The 16055-nt window shown below is 51.3% G+C and overlaps 2 protein-coding genes across 3 annotated transcripts in view; one reads left to right on the top strand and one right to left on the bottom strand.

The window, feature by feature from the left end:
* The window catches only part of PRKN (parkin RBR E3 ubiquitin protein ligase), a 1106313-nt gene extending 1099555 nt beyond the window's left edge, over positions 1–6758 (bottom strand). The window contains exon 1 of the mRNA XM_056126437.1: positions 6672–6758. Within this exon, the coding sequence (XP_055982412.1) occupies positions 6672–6678 (7 nt within the window). The 5' untranslated portion in view covers positions 6679–6758. The remainder of the gene's footprint in view (positions 1–6671) is intronic.
* Positions 6759–7021: 263 nt separating this feature from the next.
* PACRG (parkin coregulated) overlaps positions 7022–16055 on the top strand; it is a 418491-nt gene continuing 409457 nt past the window's right edge. The window contains exon 1 of one of the 2 annotated variants that reach the window (XM_056126203.1): positions 7022–7323. In XM_056126203.1, the coding sequence (XP_055982178.1) occupies positions 7168–7323 (156 nt within the window). In that variant the 5' untranslated portion in view covers positions 7022–7167. The remainder of the gene's footprint in view (positions 7324–16055) is intronic. The other variant, XM_056126202.1, reaches the window with a different exon arrangement.

Here is a 16055-nt window from a genome sequence, read left to right as displayed (position 1 = left end):
GAGAATTTACAGTTATTACCAGTTTTAGGTCAGTAATGTTAATCCCCGCCTTATCCTTATGGCTTGAAGGCAAAAATTAAATAAATCCTGCCATCTTCAAATGCCTGACCTCAAACTACACCCACTTTCTCGGACAACCTTTATCTGCCTAACTAACATTCCACTGGACATAAACTGTGCAACAGCCAAAAGCAATTTTCAATAAGCTTTTACAGGAAGAATTGTGACAACGATGACCAGATCCAAGAGAGAAAAATGCTTCGACGCTAGAAACCCAAATAAACAGCTTGCCAGAATCGCAACAGTGCAGAGCCCCGCGGGCAAGCTCGGACCGGAAGAGACTCCAGCCCGCACTCACTGGGCTGGCAAATTCCTCGTGACAGTGACACAGAAACTCTGCCCTTGACAGGAACTCTGCACAGAGTGGCCAGCGGCAAGTGCCCATGTCACAGGACTGCAGGGCGAGGGACACAGAGAACTCCAGGGAGGCCGGGACAAGGGGCCAGAGTCCTTCCCCACCCTCTGCCTGCTGGGCACTGCATCACTCCTGAACGTGCAGCAGGAGCAGCGGCCAGCGGATGGGCAGTCCAGGACAGCGGCTCAGAGACGGCTGTGCCCGTGGCGAAGGGACCATGTTCCGGCACCGTCGCTGCAACAGTCCCCTTCGGTGAAGGCCGACCATGTGCAGTGCAGGGCTTCCGGCCAGCTACAATCCGCAGCTGCTCCAGCCTGGCCTCCGGCTCACCCACACTGCTCTCGCCTGCACCAAGGACACAGGGAGAACATCAGCGTCATGCATCTCCTGGCGGAGGAGGAGACAGAGGCGGAACTCTCGAGGCACAAAGCTCCCATCAACTGACGGCGTCCTCCCGCCAGAGCCGCGGGCTCCCTAGGTAGTGAGAACCTCCCCTGCTCTGCTTGGGGTTGGGCCCACAGGGTGTGGCGCTCGCACTGACTCCTCGCTCTGTGCTTGGGGGACCCGAAGAATCAATCGGGGCAACGGGAAGGAGTGAAGAACATGCTCAATCAGAGCAATGCCTCCAACAGCCTCAGACCCTGGGGCAGGTCACACGCAGCTCCAGAGAGAGGGCCAGGAACATCCCGGGTGCTGGACAATGCTGGCACCAGCTACCCGGAGCACCCCGACCTCGCCCTGATACCCAGCGGAGTACAGGACATCCTCGGTCTGGCCTCAGCCCCCTCCCAGGCTGGCCTCAACATGCCCCTTCCCTGCACAGAGCCCTCCCCTGCCCTCTGGGCCGCAAGAGTCTGGCAGATGCCCCGCCCCAGCCAGTCCCTCTGTCCTGGAGGGCAACTCCGGAAACTGGCCCCTAGGCTCACAGCTGTCGGGCAGCACTGCCAAGGCCCAGGCCGGGCACCCCCAGAGCAGAGACTCATGGCTCCAAGACTCAGCCGTGCTTAGAGGGACGGCTCAGGAGGGAACCTCCTCTGTGGCCTGTGTCATCTGGAAGGGAATTGGGGGACCAAGAGACTCCCGAGACCCGGGCAAGATGCAGTGCAGATGGCCAGGCCTACGCCATCCTCCTGGGCACGGTGAATCCCGACACGTTCCCGTCTCAGCACACCCTGTGGACCACACACCCGCCTGCCAGGACAAACCTCTTGGACACCCTTGGGTCCCCCCCTAAAACAGGCCCCAGGCACCTTTGCACTCCCGGGGCTCCCCACCCCCTATCCACTTCCTGAGGCAGGACTGACCCCGACACACTGACCAATCCAGGGCAAGAGGGATGGCCCCTCCCCCAGGGGAGCTGTGAGCAGGACACGCAGAAGGCTGTGGGCCACAGCCAGCCACTGCTCTGGGCGACAGTAAACAAGCCGCAGGGCCAGCAGCAACACTGACCTGCCAACTATCACACGAGTCACACGGAACCACTCAGAGGACCACAGAGAAACATTTGGGAATGACGGCATTAAAAACAAGTGAAAACAGAAACACTGAGCAAGGGCCAGGCCACTGTTAAAGCCTGCAGACACGGCAGGTAGGAGCACTTTGCATGGATCACAGCAGGAGAACCAAACTGAGTCCAGCCCAGTCTCCAATGCACGCGACACGCTCTCATGAATATGAACTGTTCCCAAGGAGGACTTCTCTTTCCTTCTTTATTTATATATATTTTTTCACTTTTCAAAGACACTCTGGAGGTAGAAATGGATTTGCCTATCTTAATCCAAACTACTTCCATTTATCATTTTTTAAGCAATGAAGCTATTAGAGTTCAGGAAACAAAGGAAGGCTCTGAAGAATCCTTAGAAATGACTTGATTACAGAGAAAGGGCATAAGGGCATCACCTCGGGTCCTCGGGATACAAACAGGTACCGCGTACAATTATAGGAAATCTTCACAGAACTCCAGGGAGGTGCCACACTCTTCCTCTTCATCACACAGAGAGGCTCTGGGACTTCCCCTGGATCCGAGACCCAATCAGGGGACTGTCCCCCTCAGATGGCCGAGCCAGCAAGCATGGCTCGGAAAGGCCAATTCCACCAGAAATGTCAAGTCAGAGATTCTAACGTTCACCAAAACAAACACGTTCCACAACAAACACGTGGATTTGAGGGCAGTCCAGCCACCCCATCCATTCAAGGTGGCAGGACGCTGATATCTGTTGGGGGACAACTGTCCCCAGGTCCCTGGCTATTGTTGGAGTACACGGAGCTTAGGTATATCAGATTGTACCCATCACAGTGCTCCCGAGTCACTCCCATTACTTTGTCAGTCTGTAACCACTTCTATGCTCTCTTCCCCAACCAATTTGTAAGGTCTCATCCTTCTTAGACACTGAAGCTGTACTGTAAGTTAATATTGCCTTTCTCCTCTTCTTATGTCTTTTGAGCAGTTTACTTTAATGCAATGTCCTTTTGTATAGATACAGGAAGACAATTAATTAATATCATGCTTTATAATTTAGGAATTGATTGGCTTTGAATATTATTCACTCCTGGGCATCTGCCTTCTCAACTTAAGCCTCAGTTGCCCTCACTTCCTAGCACCCCAAGGGCAGGGTCCCGACGTGGGACTGGATGGAACCAGGGCAAGCCGGTAATTTATGTGCTACCCTGGCATCGCGATGGGCCAGGCCAAGGTGCCACGATTCTTAACTATAAGTTAAGAGTTTGATCATAAGCAAATGATGTCATGATCCAAAAGTAACGACAAGACTAGGGCCCTGCTGCTAGGAATAGGAAAGATATCTGGCCTGAGCACTGCAGTCTGAGATCGAGATGGCCCTAGGAGAGCAATTCTATAAGCCCAAAGTATTTCTTACTGTGTCCATACGAAATGATTAATATTATGTATGCTTATATGTTGGTTGGACAAGGAGAGGAGAAACACAGTTTCCTGTGTGTCCTGACTAGCTTGGATGAGACTGCTTTTTTGGAGATGTAGATTCCAAGCTCTAGCAGACTGGTCTTTGTTGTGCTAATCTAAGTGCTTGTAGCTTGTGAAAAGGTGAGGCCAGGATTACTGGCCTGCGGATGTAAGGAAACAATGTATGTTTGCCCCTCAATGTTCTTTCTGTAACTCCTTTTGATGACATCATTATATTGCGCCCTTTAGAGGTACTGTGATCTATATAAGGGAGATTTCAGGGCTCTCTGGGGGGACACGTGCATCAGAGAACCTGGGAAGATGGGGCTGCGGACAGAAGCGGAGAGAACAAAGGCGCACATGCTCGAGGATTCCTAAGGCCTCCATGACATACATCTCTTCCATGTAATAAACGGCTACTAAGACCAACTAGCTTGGCCTCGTTTCCTTCCTTCGCCTGACCATCGCCATCAACCTCCCTGGAGTGGGGAAACGGCCAGACCGCCGGCTGTTTTATTTTTTGTGTGTTTACACAGCTATGGCGCTTGGCTGGGTACGGCAGGTGTCACCAGCTTGACTTGCTTTTGTAAAATTGAAGCACTGTCAGATGAGAAGGGATTTGCCCCCCTCCCATAAGTTCATTAAAAAAAAAAATTAGAAGACACTGGTTCTCATCCATCAGGAAGGCAAATATGGAAGTTCCTTCCAGCACCCATGGGCTGGGCAGGGCCCCAGGTGAGGAGGGGGATTCCAGGAAAATCAGGGCAGGATGCCGGGGGTGAGGGGAGGTAGGAGGGGTGGAGCATGTTAAGCCGTTCAGACCAGTTTGGAAATACCAGTTAGCAAAACCTACGATCAACAAACACGTTAGCTGAAAAATTACCCCAAAGATCAGAACACGATTTTTACTTAACAAACTTGCTTACACCGAAAACAAGAAACATCGCAAACAAACCAGATTCTAACAACTGTTGACCAAGTGAAGCTCAATAGCTACAAGGGCACGTCAATAAAACCAAAAACCTGGCAAGGAACTGGAAAGGGGGCCAAGACAATGGCCTTAATATATGATACTTAACATGTGATAGTTAAATCTAGTATAGGCTATTCAGAATGTCTCACTCAAATATAACTGTAAACATAAAGGTGTGCCAGCTTTTTCAAATGCTGAAATACGGAGGTGTCAGGAGTTATCCGATTCTGCTTTACATTATCTTGAAGTTCTTGTCCAACTTCCTCATAAAGTCATGTTCATACACTGACTTACTTATGTTTCTGTAGTTTTCTGGACCGGGGCATTAAATAAATCAGTCCTTGTCTCATAGGGAAACAAGAGCACGGAGGAAACAGTCGCCACCCAGGACTGAATCCTGGCGTTTGAGGAAACAAGTCAGGTAACTGCATTGTTAAAGGAATAGCATTCACTCACCCCCTTCACTCACTCCTTTCCTTGTGCTTCACTTCAAAAACTAAGGCAAAATCCAAACAACAGAGGACGGGCAGTAGCTGTACTGCAACAACAGAGGGGTTCGTCGAGTTGGCTAGTGTGAAGGAGGCGAGTCCTGAGGGCACATTTCAGCAGGGGACACAGTTCCTGGACACTATTTCTGTGTGTTTGGTTCACAGTGAGGACAGACGACAAACCGTCCCCTGGATCTCGAGTTCAGTGACAGGAGGAGCAAACCCACAGACGCTGCCCATGGCTTCCAGGTTCACTTACCTGGCCAACAGCTTTCATGCGACCATGTCCTGTGCCCAAAGGCCACCAGTGACGAGTGCAAGGTGGCCACTGAGGAATAGTAATAACTAGCCGCACAGCAATTTTGTTAGAAAAATCTTGTGAGGGGTCTGGATTAAGAGAAATCTGCCAGCACACACACCTGTGCAGACAACAGTTGGGGGAGTGAGCAAGGTAACATTCAAGATCCTCCTCTGTCTCCCCACTCAGCCTGGGCTACTGGTCATTGCCTATGCATTGAATCCAAGACTTTTCCTTCCTGTGTCCCTAAATCCCAAAGGAAAACGGAACAAAACTGCCTACATGCATTTCACCCAATTCACCATTTACGTAAACTTACTTATAAAAAAAAAACCCACTTATTGTAGATTATGATTTGGTGACGTTTAGATTTTTTGTGCTGTCTTTTTTTTTTTCAAACCATAAATGTGTTTCATTTCAAACTGTGCACACACTAATCCTCCAAATAAAATATAAATTCGTTTTTCCAGTAAAACACTCATAGCAGGGATTCTGGAAAGATTCTCTTCCTCGACTTTCTCAGCAACTGTCATCTAAAAGGGCTTATGGGGCTGGAGCAATAGCACTGCGGGTAGGGCGTTTGCCTTGCACGTGGCCAACCCAGGTTCGATTCCCAGCATCCCATATTGTCCCCTGTGCACCCCCAGGGGTGAGCCCTGAGTGCAGAGCCAGGAGTAACCCCGGTGCATCGCTGGGTGTGACCCAAAAAAGCAAAAAATAAATAAAAAATAAAAAAAATCAAAGGGCTAAGCGGGTTCATTAAAATCTGCACATTTTTTTTTCTTAATGTCAAAAGCCCTTCCCTCAAAGTCAGACTAGCCAAAGAGCCACGGAACACACCTAAGGTTGGGTATCTGGAACATCTCCCGGAGAAGAGCAGCAAGGCTCTTTACATTGTAACCCCGGTTCTGCAGAACTAGAGGGAAGAAGGTTCCGGGGAGACACTCGAGCAGGTGTTTCAACTCCAGCCCTTCCCGGGCCGAACCAGCCGCATCTGAGTGCGGGTGGGTGGGCGCGTGTGTGCGCTGCCAAGGGGGCTTCCAGCAGCGCGGGGGTGGGGCTTCTTGCACACGGCCCGCGCCGACCCGGGGCGGTCCCGCGCGGCAGGTGCACCCGGGGCGGCGGGGACCCCGGGGGTCCAGTGGTCAGCGTCCAGGCGCGCGTGTCCCTCCAGGCAGGGGCACGTGCCAGTGCCCCGCGCGTCCGTGGGGACGCACAACCAGCCGGGCCAAGCCTGGGAGAGGCGGCGCCCACCCCTGCCCCCGCCCCCGGGACCCCCGAGTCAGTGTCCGGGCGAGTCCCGGGGGGCCCCCGTGTCCTCGGGCTGTCGTTAACCGACGCTCGCGCTGCCCCGGGGGCCCTGGGCTGGGCACTGCGTGGGGGCCCGCCTGCAGGGCTCTCAGCCCACCCCCGGGCGGACCCCGGGCTGCAGCCGCGCGGGCCGACAGGTGGGCGTGGGGGGGGGGGAGGGGGGCGCACACGGACACGCGCGGACACGCGCACACTCAGCGCGTGCCCGCGGCCGCCGCTGCGGCCCCCGGCGGCGCGGACGCGGAGCCCGGCGGGCACGCACGTACCTATCATGGTCACCGGGCGGGTGGGCGGCGGCTCGCCGGGGAGGGGCCTGCGCGCCCCCAGCGGGAGTGGGAGGGCGGGGGGCGGGGGGAAGATCCTCGGGGCTCCCGGGACGGCCCGCGCCGCACTGCGCAGGCGCCGAGGCTCCGGCCGCGCGGGGCCTGCCGGGAGTTGTAGTTCCCGGGCGCCGCTTCCGGCGGGGGCGCGGCCGTGACGTCACGCGGGGCGGGGCCTCCGGGCGCAGTGTGGACGCGTCGCCTAGCGACCGGGGACGCTGCCCTTTGGAAGCTCGTCGGCGCTCCCGCCGCGGCCAGCCCTGCGTCCCTCCGGCCCTGCCCTCCAGGCCCTTCGCCCCGCAGCTGCCCAACAGCGGCCCCGGCCCGGGCGCGGCGAGGGGGCGACTGGCGACCGCTGGCGCGCTCCCGGCCGCCGCGGCCGTAGCACCCTTGGGTGTCGGGCCGCCCCGCGCGTGACAGCAGGGCGCTGCTGCCCAGGACGATGGTGGCGGAAAAGGAGACCCTGAGCCTCGGCCAGCGCCCCGACAAGATGCCCAAGAGGACCAAGCTGCTGGCGCCGCAGTCGCTGCCCGGGCACCAGCCCCGCTCCCTGGTCTCCGAGGGCTTCACAGTCAAAGCCATGATGAAAAACTCCGTCGTAAGTCGCCTTTCCCGAGCCCGGCGCCCCGTTCCGAGTCGGGGGCGCGGCCCGGGCCGCTTGGCGGGCCCCCCGGCAGACGGTCGGGGGCCCCGGGGGGTGTCCCGCCCGTGGTAAGCACCCTGGGGTCCCCGGCACCCTCGCTGACTCTTGGGGTGGTCACGCAGAGCGAGACCCAGGTGCCCCTCTGCTCACTGGCCCAGCCCCATCTACAAAGCCACCGTGAAAAGCTCAGTCATAAGTGACCTTTCCGGAGCCCGGTGCCCCGGTTCCGAGTCGGGGACGTGGCCCAGACCACTTGGCAGGCCCTCGAAGCTTACGTTCAGGGGCCCCGGGGGGTATTGGGGGCCCGACAGGTGAGGCCCCTGCCCGTGGTAAGCACCCTGGGGTCCCCGGCACCCTCACTGACTCTCGGGGTGGTCACGCAGAGACCCAGGTGCACCTCTGCTCACTGACTCACCCCCCACTCCCCCCCCCCCTACACAAGAGGGCCAAGATCCAAGTGCTCCTCTGCTCACTGTCCGCCCCCCCCCACACACACACACTGCACCCTCTACCAAGCCACGATGATAAACTCAGTCATAAGTGATCTTTCCTGAGCCCAGTGCACTGGTTCCGAGTCAGGGACATGGCCCAGACCTGTTGACTGGTCCTCCCAGGATATGTTCAGGGGCCCCGAAGGTTGTTGGGGGCCTGACAGGTGAGGCCCCTGCCCCTGATAAGCACCTTGCCGGTGGGCCTTGTAGTCTCCAGCACCCTCACTGACTCTTAGGATGCTCACACCAAGGCCAAAGTGCCCCTCTGCTCAAAGGAGTCAGTCTTACTGACTCCTCTGAACTGCACTCGTGGGGTACACACCCCAAGCACAGGCTCCTTAAGTATCTCGGAGAAGAACTCTCTCTGGGTCCACCTAGGCAGTGGTGGGGTGTCCCGCACCGACTCTGAGCCACACCCCAGCTCACAAAGTGAGCTCTGCCCTTTACTGAACCGTCTCTCACTAGGAAGCCGTGGCCCAGACAGACCTTGTAGCAACGCATTTCGCCCAATACAAACTGGAACTTCTCTCTGCCTATTAATACAATTCAGATTTTCGTTCTCTTGTTTTGGCTCATAAAAAATGAAAGCATTCCCAGTATTATCAGGAGGGCAGGGAAATGTTTTAAGATGCACACAATGGGTTAGCTTACCTGCATGACAGAAATTTTTAAGACTTCTTCCTATTCATTAAACATCATTAAATTTGTATTCTCAACCAGATTTTACTACTGAGTAAGCACCTGTCTGGGAATGAGGTATTAAATAATAAATGAAGCTTTCAAATTTGTATAAATTACACAGTGGGAGGATCGGACTTGTTGTATAGCAATTCATTACGTTGAATGAAGAGTGGAGCTTTCCAGCGTCACATTATTTGTTTTGCATAAATGTTGCAAACCTAATACCTTCCCCCCCCCCCAAACCACGTCTTTAAAATATATGAATGAAATGGATTACCTCTAAACCACCAGGCCAGGTTCCTGTATTGCTGCATATTCTACTTATTGCCCTAATTGTCAGTTGATTTACGTAGTAAAAATCTTAGAACTAGGCTAAAAGTTCCGTTTCTCGTGGCTGCCGCCGTTGCCTGTAGCTCACATCTGTGAAAGCCACGTCAGAGAAACGAAGATGGCCTCACACATTAGCAGTGAGAATGCGATAATCATTCAAGCTAATTGTTTGTTCTTCCTTCTACACAACATGATTATAACCTGGATGATTTTTCACTGTAGTATTTCTTCACAGACATGCAAAAATGGTTAGATTCTAAACCTATTTTCATAATCATATTTATCTTTTAATATAGCTTTTATAGCTAAGGTTGCAGTTTTGTAAAAACAGGCATTTGAGTAGTGCTGAATGTATTAAATCTGCTTACAAAACTAAAAAAAAAAAACCAAAACAAAACACGTGGGCCAAAGCAACAGTACAAGGGTTGATCTTGCATGTGTCCAGCCCTGGCTCAATCCTGGTACCACACAAGGTCCCTCAAGCACTGCCTAAAGTGACCTCTGGGGTCAGGGGCTACAGAACCAGGGTAACCACTGAGCAGCACTAGAGTGACCCCAAAACAAGCAATAATCACTAAGAAAAGAAAACATGGATTATGAAGTAATCTCATGAAAAAATAGGTGATTTGAGTACATGGTCTTTCTCCAGAATTTTAAAGGAAGATGTCATAGTTTAATATGTTTCTCAGTGAAATCTTCAAAACAAGACAGACCATCCTTTCCTTGAGTAGAAATCATAATTCTTACATGCAAGTATTCACTCATCATCTATCAGATCTTTCTAGTTTTTCAGTGTGTGTGTGTGTGTGTGTGTGTGTGTGTGTGTGTGTGTTTCACCAGACATCATACAACCCAGGGCCTCCTGCAAGCCCTTCCCATACCTCTGGTCAGTTGGCTGCTTAAAGCTAAGTTCAGGGCTTGCTAAACATAATCCTAGTGGTTTGAGGTCATCAAAAGGAAGTCCCTGTCCTTCCTGCTCTTCGTATAGCCATTTTTACCACCATCAACAACAAAGACTGATAAGAAAGACGCCACTGTTCACCCAAACCATGCTCAGAAGTAAAGGAATCAAAGCCTTCTCTTCTCTTACCCAGCATTTCATTTCACCATTTCTGCCTTTAACAACATAGATAGTCTGGCATAATGAGATCTAAAGAACCATATCTCTTTCCAAAGGTTTTTTTGTTTGTTTCGTTTTTTTTTGCTTTTTGCTTTTTTGGTTACACCCGGCGTTGCACAGAGGTTACTCCTGCCTCGTGCACTCAGGAATTACTCCTGGCAGTGCTCGGGGGACCATATGCGATGCTGGGAATCAAACCCAGGTCGGCCGCATGCAAGGCATGCTATCGCTGTGCTATGGCTCCAATCCTTTTCCTAAAGTTTCTATATTCAGAAAATATTATTCCAGTCCTTGACTATTTTTCCCTTTAGTGAGCACCTCTTGTTCCAAAAGCCAAACACCAAACATTTTTCTAGTATTGGGGTTCACCCTCAGTTCCCTCTCTCGAACTCCTCTTAGTGAAATAAGTTTCCATTCCAGTACTTTGCCACAGAGACAATCAGAGGACGCCCTAAGGAGTTCTGCGAAGACTGTCAGTGTTCCTGTGAGAGTATTTTAGTAACGTAGATTGAACATTGCTCACAAACCAACCTATCAGAGGTCTCGGCCAGCAACTATTCTTACTTAAACAGCAATAATCTACATGTGAGAAAGCAACACTACTTACAAAAGTGGTGGCTTGTGTCCTTGAAATTATTGTTGAAAACATCACTTGAGCACTTGACATCTCGTTATTCATCAATATGCTCAAGCGGGAGCCAGTAATGTCTTCATTCATACATGTCACTTGCTAGTGTAGCCCAATGGCATCTGCTCGTTCTAGGAACATGGAGAGCCTCAACCGATCATTTAGGGTCTTGACGAAAAAGTCTAACTGTCTCATAGGTGGGCAGTCACGCAATCTTTTGACAGCGCGTGGAATCCAGCCGGTAATGGCTCTAGTCCAGCAGTCATCTCCAAATCTCATTACGTGTCCAGCACATCTGATTTTCAATGCCTTAGCAAACGAGACAGCATGCCTGATTCTTGATCATCGAAGGAGGTCGGAACTCCGGATTCTTTCTCTCGTTTGAGTAAAGCATGATATACCAAGCATAGCTCTTTCGATTCCTCTTTGGGAGACATGAATAGCGTTCTCATCCTGTTTGCATAGGGCCCAGGTCTCTGAGGCATATGTTAATGCAGGAAGAATAGTGGAATCAAAGAGATGTGCTCGGAGCTGGAGGTTCTTTGTCCTCTTAGCTATTTCTTCGACGCTCTTGAAGGTGTTCCAAGCCGCTCTCTTTCTCCTGCGCTACTCAAGTGCCAGGTCATTTTTCATGTTGACTTCTCGACCTAGGTACACATAATTGTTGCATTCGGAGATGTTCATCCTGTTGAGAGCGAATGGAATGTCAGGAATGAGACCCTTTCTCATAAACATTGTCTTCGTGAGATTCAGCTGTAGTCTGACCTTTCCTCACTCACGGTCGAAGTCGGCCAGCATTTTTGCCTCTTGGCTGATGTTTGGTGTTATTAAAACAATGTCATCAGCAAAGCGGAGGTGGTGTAGTTGCCGACCATCTATCTTCACTCCCATTCCAATCATCACATGATATTCTCGAGGGTAGCACTGAAGAGTTTCGGTGAAATGGTATCATACTGCCGAACCCCTCTCTTGACATCAATGATTACCTCCCTGTAGAATGGTGAGATCCTGGTAGTGAATCTCTAATACAGCTCACAGAGGATCCTGATGTACTGAGTTTGAATGCCCTGTTTGACTAGGGCTTCGATGACTGTTTCTGTCTCAACAGAATCAAAGGCCTTTAAATCAATGAACAGTAAACAGAGCAGCATCTTGAACTCCCGAGAAACCTCAATGAGCTCGGTTACTGTGTGGATTTGGTCGATGGTGCTGAATCCTTTTCGGAACCCGGCTTGCTTGCATGGTTGTCCTTCATCTAGTGTTCTTCCAATCCTATTCAGGATGACTTGAGTGAACAGCTTATAGACGACAGACAACAGGTAGATCAGGTGATAGTTGCCAATGTCGTGGATGTCTCCCTTCTTGTTGAAAACATGCAATGATCAAAGTCCTGCATTCTGAGAATAATTTAAATATTTTCATTGTTTTAGTATTTAAGATTCATGAGAAGATATGGAAAATTTGAATTCAATTTGAATTCAGAATTCATTTTCCCTTCAAGTGGCATGTTTGTGATGTGACGGAGGCTGTCACCTGAGGCCTGTAATCCCTCCTGTATTGACTCATTTCAAAAGACAGTAGAGGTGAGATGGATAGCCTTGCATGGGCCAACCAGGTAGATCCCCAACACCCCATGTGGTCCCTTGAGCACTATCAGGAGTAATTCCTGAGTGCAGAGCCAGAAATAACCCCTGAGCACCACAGGGTGTGTCCCATAAACAAACAAACAAAAATGCTTCTCAGACAAATCACTTTATTTTAAATCAAGTTCGGATATGAACTTGAGGTTACAATGATAGAAACTGACTTCAAATTGAGCTTTAAACTACAGGGTTATGGATTTTGTTTTGTTTTATTTTTTCAACATTTTATGCTCCGAATTTAGGAGAATAGAGAAATAATTCTTTGATATTATCTTATATACATATGATGTCGGCGGACCCCAAGGGTGGCTCACGTGAGTCAGGAGGAAAGAAAGACAGTCACCTTCTCCCACTCTGCCTCTGACCTCGGGTCCTGCTGGGAAGACTAGGACCCGTAAAGTCTGCAATGAGCCCCTGCTCAGCACAGGCCTGAGCCCCGCCAGCCCCACCAGGTGGCCGTCAGGCAGCACCTGAAGTCGCTTGGTCTGCCAGGCACAGAGTTGGTCCCCACCACCCTATTTCTCAGGGAGCCATGGACTCAGGCTGGGGTGAGGATTTGCTCTTTGCAGGAAAGGAGAAGCCAGTTCCCGGCCTTACCCAGGGTTTTGGGGTTCTTGTCTGGCTCGCAGAAAAGAATTTCAAGAGTAGACAAGCAGTGAAGTAAAACAGATTTTATTTGGAGGGTCTTTTGAAGGGAAGGAGGAAGAGAAAGTGGCAGAGAGTGGAAAGCAAGAGAGAGAGAGTAACGCACTCAAGAGAGAACCTGGGCTTCTCCAAGGGTGGAGAGAGCCCCTACACACATCCCTGCATTAGACAGGAAAGCATGAAAGTCCACATCTCAAGAGGGGAGATGCGGGTGACACATACACTCGGGCGCCACATGTGCTCGGCCCCGTGAGCACAAGCAGCACATGGGTTTGGGCAGCAGATGCGCCCCCTTCCTTTGTTCAAGGTGGCTTTTATAGAGTATCTTCTTGGGATGTCTTGGTCTGGAATGTTCTGAAGTCTTCTCTGGGTTGAACCACTAAAGTTAATAGAATTAAGGGAGAAGTATGAGGGTGTTTGAGAAATTTCCTTCATGAGGAGTTGTCCAGTTTCCTCAGGGTCTGCTGAAGGTCTTATCAGGTCTGTTTTCCATATCCACAAGGTGGATCACCTTAGAATTTTCCTCCCAGAAGTTTTGTTGACGAAAGTTTCATTGCCAAGCGCCCTTCCCTGTCTACCTGCCTACATCAGTGATGCTCGGGGAACCATATGGGATGCTGGGCATATAGCCCTTTCCTCATGGATCATGGAGCCTGGGAATTGTCTCAAGGAAGAGAAAACACAGGCATTTGCCTCCAGGATGGCCAGCAGGTGTGGCTGAGAAAGCGAGCCAGCAGTGTCTGCTCACACCACTGGAGGAAGATTTGCAGGCAGATGGGTGGGGGTGGGAGATGAGGTGGTCACGTGCTTTTGGGAAATAATAATAATAAATAATAAAATTTGAGAGTGCTTAGGTCTGATGTAGCCCAAGGCCGCATCCCTTTCAGAGGCAATTCTGAACCCCTCAGAGAAGAGATACCAAGGAACCACCCAGATGCAGAAATTCAGCGACCCACCCATAGAAGTGAATCTATGAGATGATGCAGAGACCATCAGCAGCTGAGGGAAGCCAGGCTTTCCGATGACAACACCCAGGCTTTAACTTTCATGCACGCAAACCTCCAGAAAAGAGTCTGGAGATAGTACACTGGACAGGGTGCTTGCCTTGTACAAGGCCGAGCCATGTTCGATCCCCGGCATCCCACATGGTCCTCTGAGCACCACCAGGAGTAATTCCTGATTGCAGAGCCAGAAACAGGCCCTACGCATCCCCCAGTGTGACCCAAAAAGAAAAAAAATATTCAGTTGGGCAAAGAAAGTGATAGTAAAATGGCTTGTGGAATGAATTTTTAACGAGATAATATTCACATGGCTCATGTGTATAAGATCTGTGGTTTCCATGGGTGCTGCTAGGCTTTAAAACAGGACTCCTGGTGGACTCTGTTTCAGCCTGCCCTGTCAGTGGTCACTTTCCTGGGAAAGCGCAGTCTGGTTGCTTGGAGGGGCTCAGACTCAGAAAAGGAGGGTCCTGCGCGGGCATCCCACAGGGAATCCTGTTTGGTAAAGTGTGAAAAATGGAGGCAGACAGGGCCAGGGAGATAGGCAGCAGGCGGGGGGCTTGCCTTGCACGCAGCTGAGCCTGTTTGTTCTCCCCACCCCAGCACTGTCTGTGACAAAGCGCATTTTCCTGCACTGGTGGGTTCTTGAGAATTGCATGAAAGATGTACACACAAAACTCATGTCATACAAAAACTCGGTAGATTCGAAGTCAGAGTTTATTACAGATAAAGTAGGTGGGTCCGGCCCCTCCTTTACCATGAAGACCATCACAGGTCCTGTCCCTGATGCTGCCCCCGTCCCTTCCTGTCTGCTCCCTGCTCCCACAGTCTACTCATGTCTTTGGAGGCCAGGCCCTGTCCCCACGTCACCATCTATCCGGTGTATGCTTTCCTCAGTCCTCAGCCACACCCTCACACACGCACGCACGTGGGTGAGTCTGTGCCCAGCACCTTGTCCCTGCCTGGGCATCCAGGCCCTGTCCATCGTCTGCTGTATCAGCCCCCGTGTGGCCCAGTGTGACCGGAGCCCTGGGACTAGAGGAGCGAGCCCTGAGTGCCAGCTCCCAGGGGGAGGGTGGGATGGGCTGGTCCCACCCCCGGGCCTCCCCTCGGCTGTTCTGATTGGCTACCTGTTCTCAGGGGCGGTCGAGGGGAACCTGGCGCTCTCTGCCCACTTCAGCTCCTGTCTCAGAGCCCTGAGTCACCTCCCGAGCATGCCCAGAGTGATCCCTGAGTACCACCTGCTGTGCCTCCCTCCCAAAATATTGGAATGTCACAAGTCGACCAATGGGAAAAGGCTCCGAGTCGAGATGGACTAGGCTTCTTCATTTGATTTTTGTCTTATTTTGGGGTCACACGTGGCAATGTTCAGAGATCACTCTGGCTCAGGGAATCAGATGCGGTGCCAGGGATTGAGCCGGGGTGACCCGGTGCAAGGACGTGCCCCAACCCTTGTACTGTCTCTCCCGTCTCTCTCTTCATTTTATGTTTAATCCTTACCTTCTTCCTGAATAATTTTGTGAGAATAATTATGTCAAATTCAGTTCGTTTTATTTTTTTACAAAATCATCTGATTTTTGTCCCATTTTTAAACCTATATAGAAAAGCAAAGCATATATGCTTTATTATTTTTGTTTATCTTTATTATTGAGGTGTAATACTGTTAATTACACTTTTCATAAATACACAATTCCGCCACCACAAGATTGCCCCCTTTCCTCCCTCAGTGTCCCAAGGCCCCTTTCCATATGTCCTCTCCCAGAGCACTGTCGTCCCGTTGTTCATCGATAGTTCGAGCGGGCCCAATAACGTCTCCATCATGAGACTTGTTGTTACTGTGTTTGACATATCGAATACGTCATGGGGAGCTTGCCAGGCTTTGCCGTGTGGGCGAGATGCTCTCGGTAGCTTGCCGGGCTTTCCAAGAGGCGTGGAGGAATCGAACTCAGGCCGGCCACGTGCAAGGCAAACGCCCTACCCACTGTGCTATCGCTCCAGCCCAAGCAGATCAGTATCTGTGCTTTATGAAGAGCATATATGCACATATTAGACGCATGTATTTGCTTAGCATGCAAATCTTGTGTGGATATGTTGGGGAGTAGGATGGGCCACACCCAGTGTTGCTCAGGACCTGTGTGTGGTGCTGTGCTC

Source organism: Sorex fumeus, unplaced genomic scaffold (assembly GCF_029834395.1).
Source record: "Sorex fumeus unplaced genomic scaffold, SorFum_2.1 ptg000061l, whole genome shotgun sequence".
NCBI lineage: Eukaryota > Metazoa > Chordata > Mammalia > Eulipotyphla > Soricidae > Sorex > Sorex fumeus.
The sequence above is the reverse complement of the archived record's forward strand: the minus strand, read 5'-3'. Positions and strand labels throughout refer to the sequence as shown.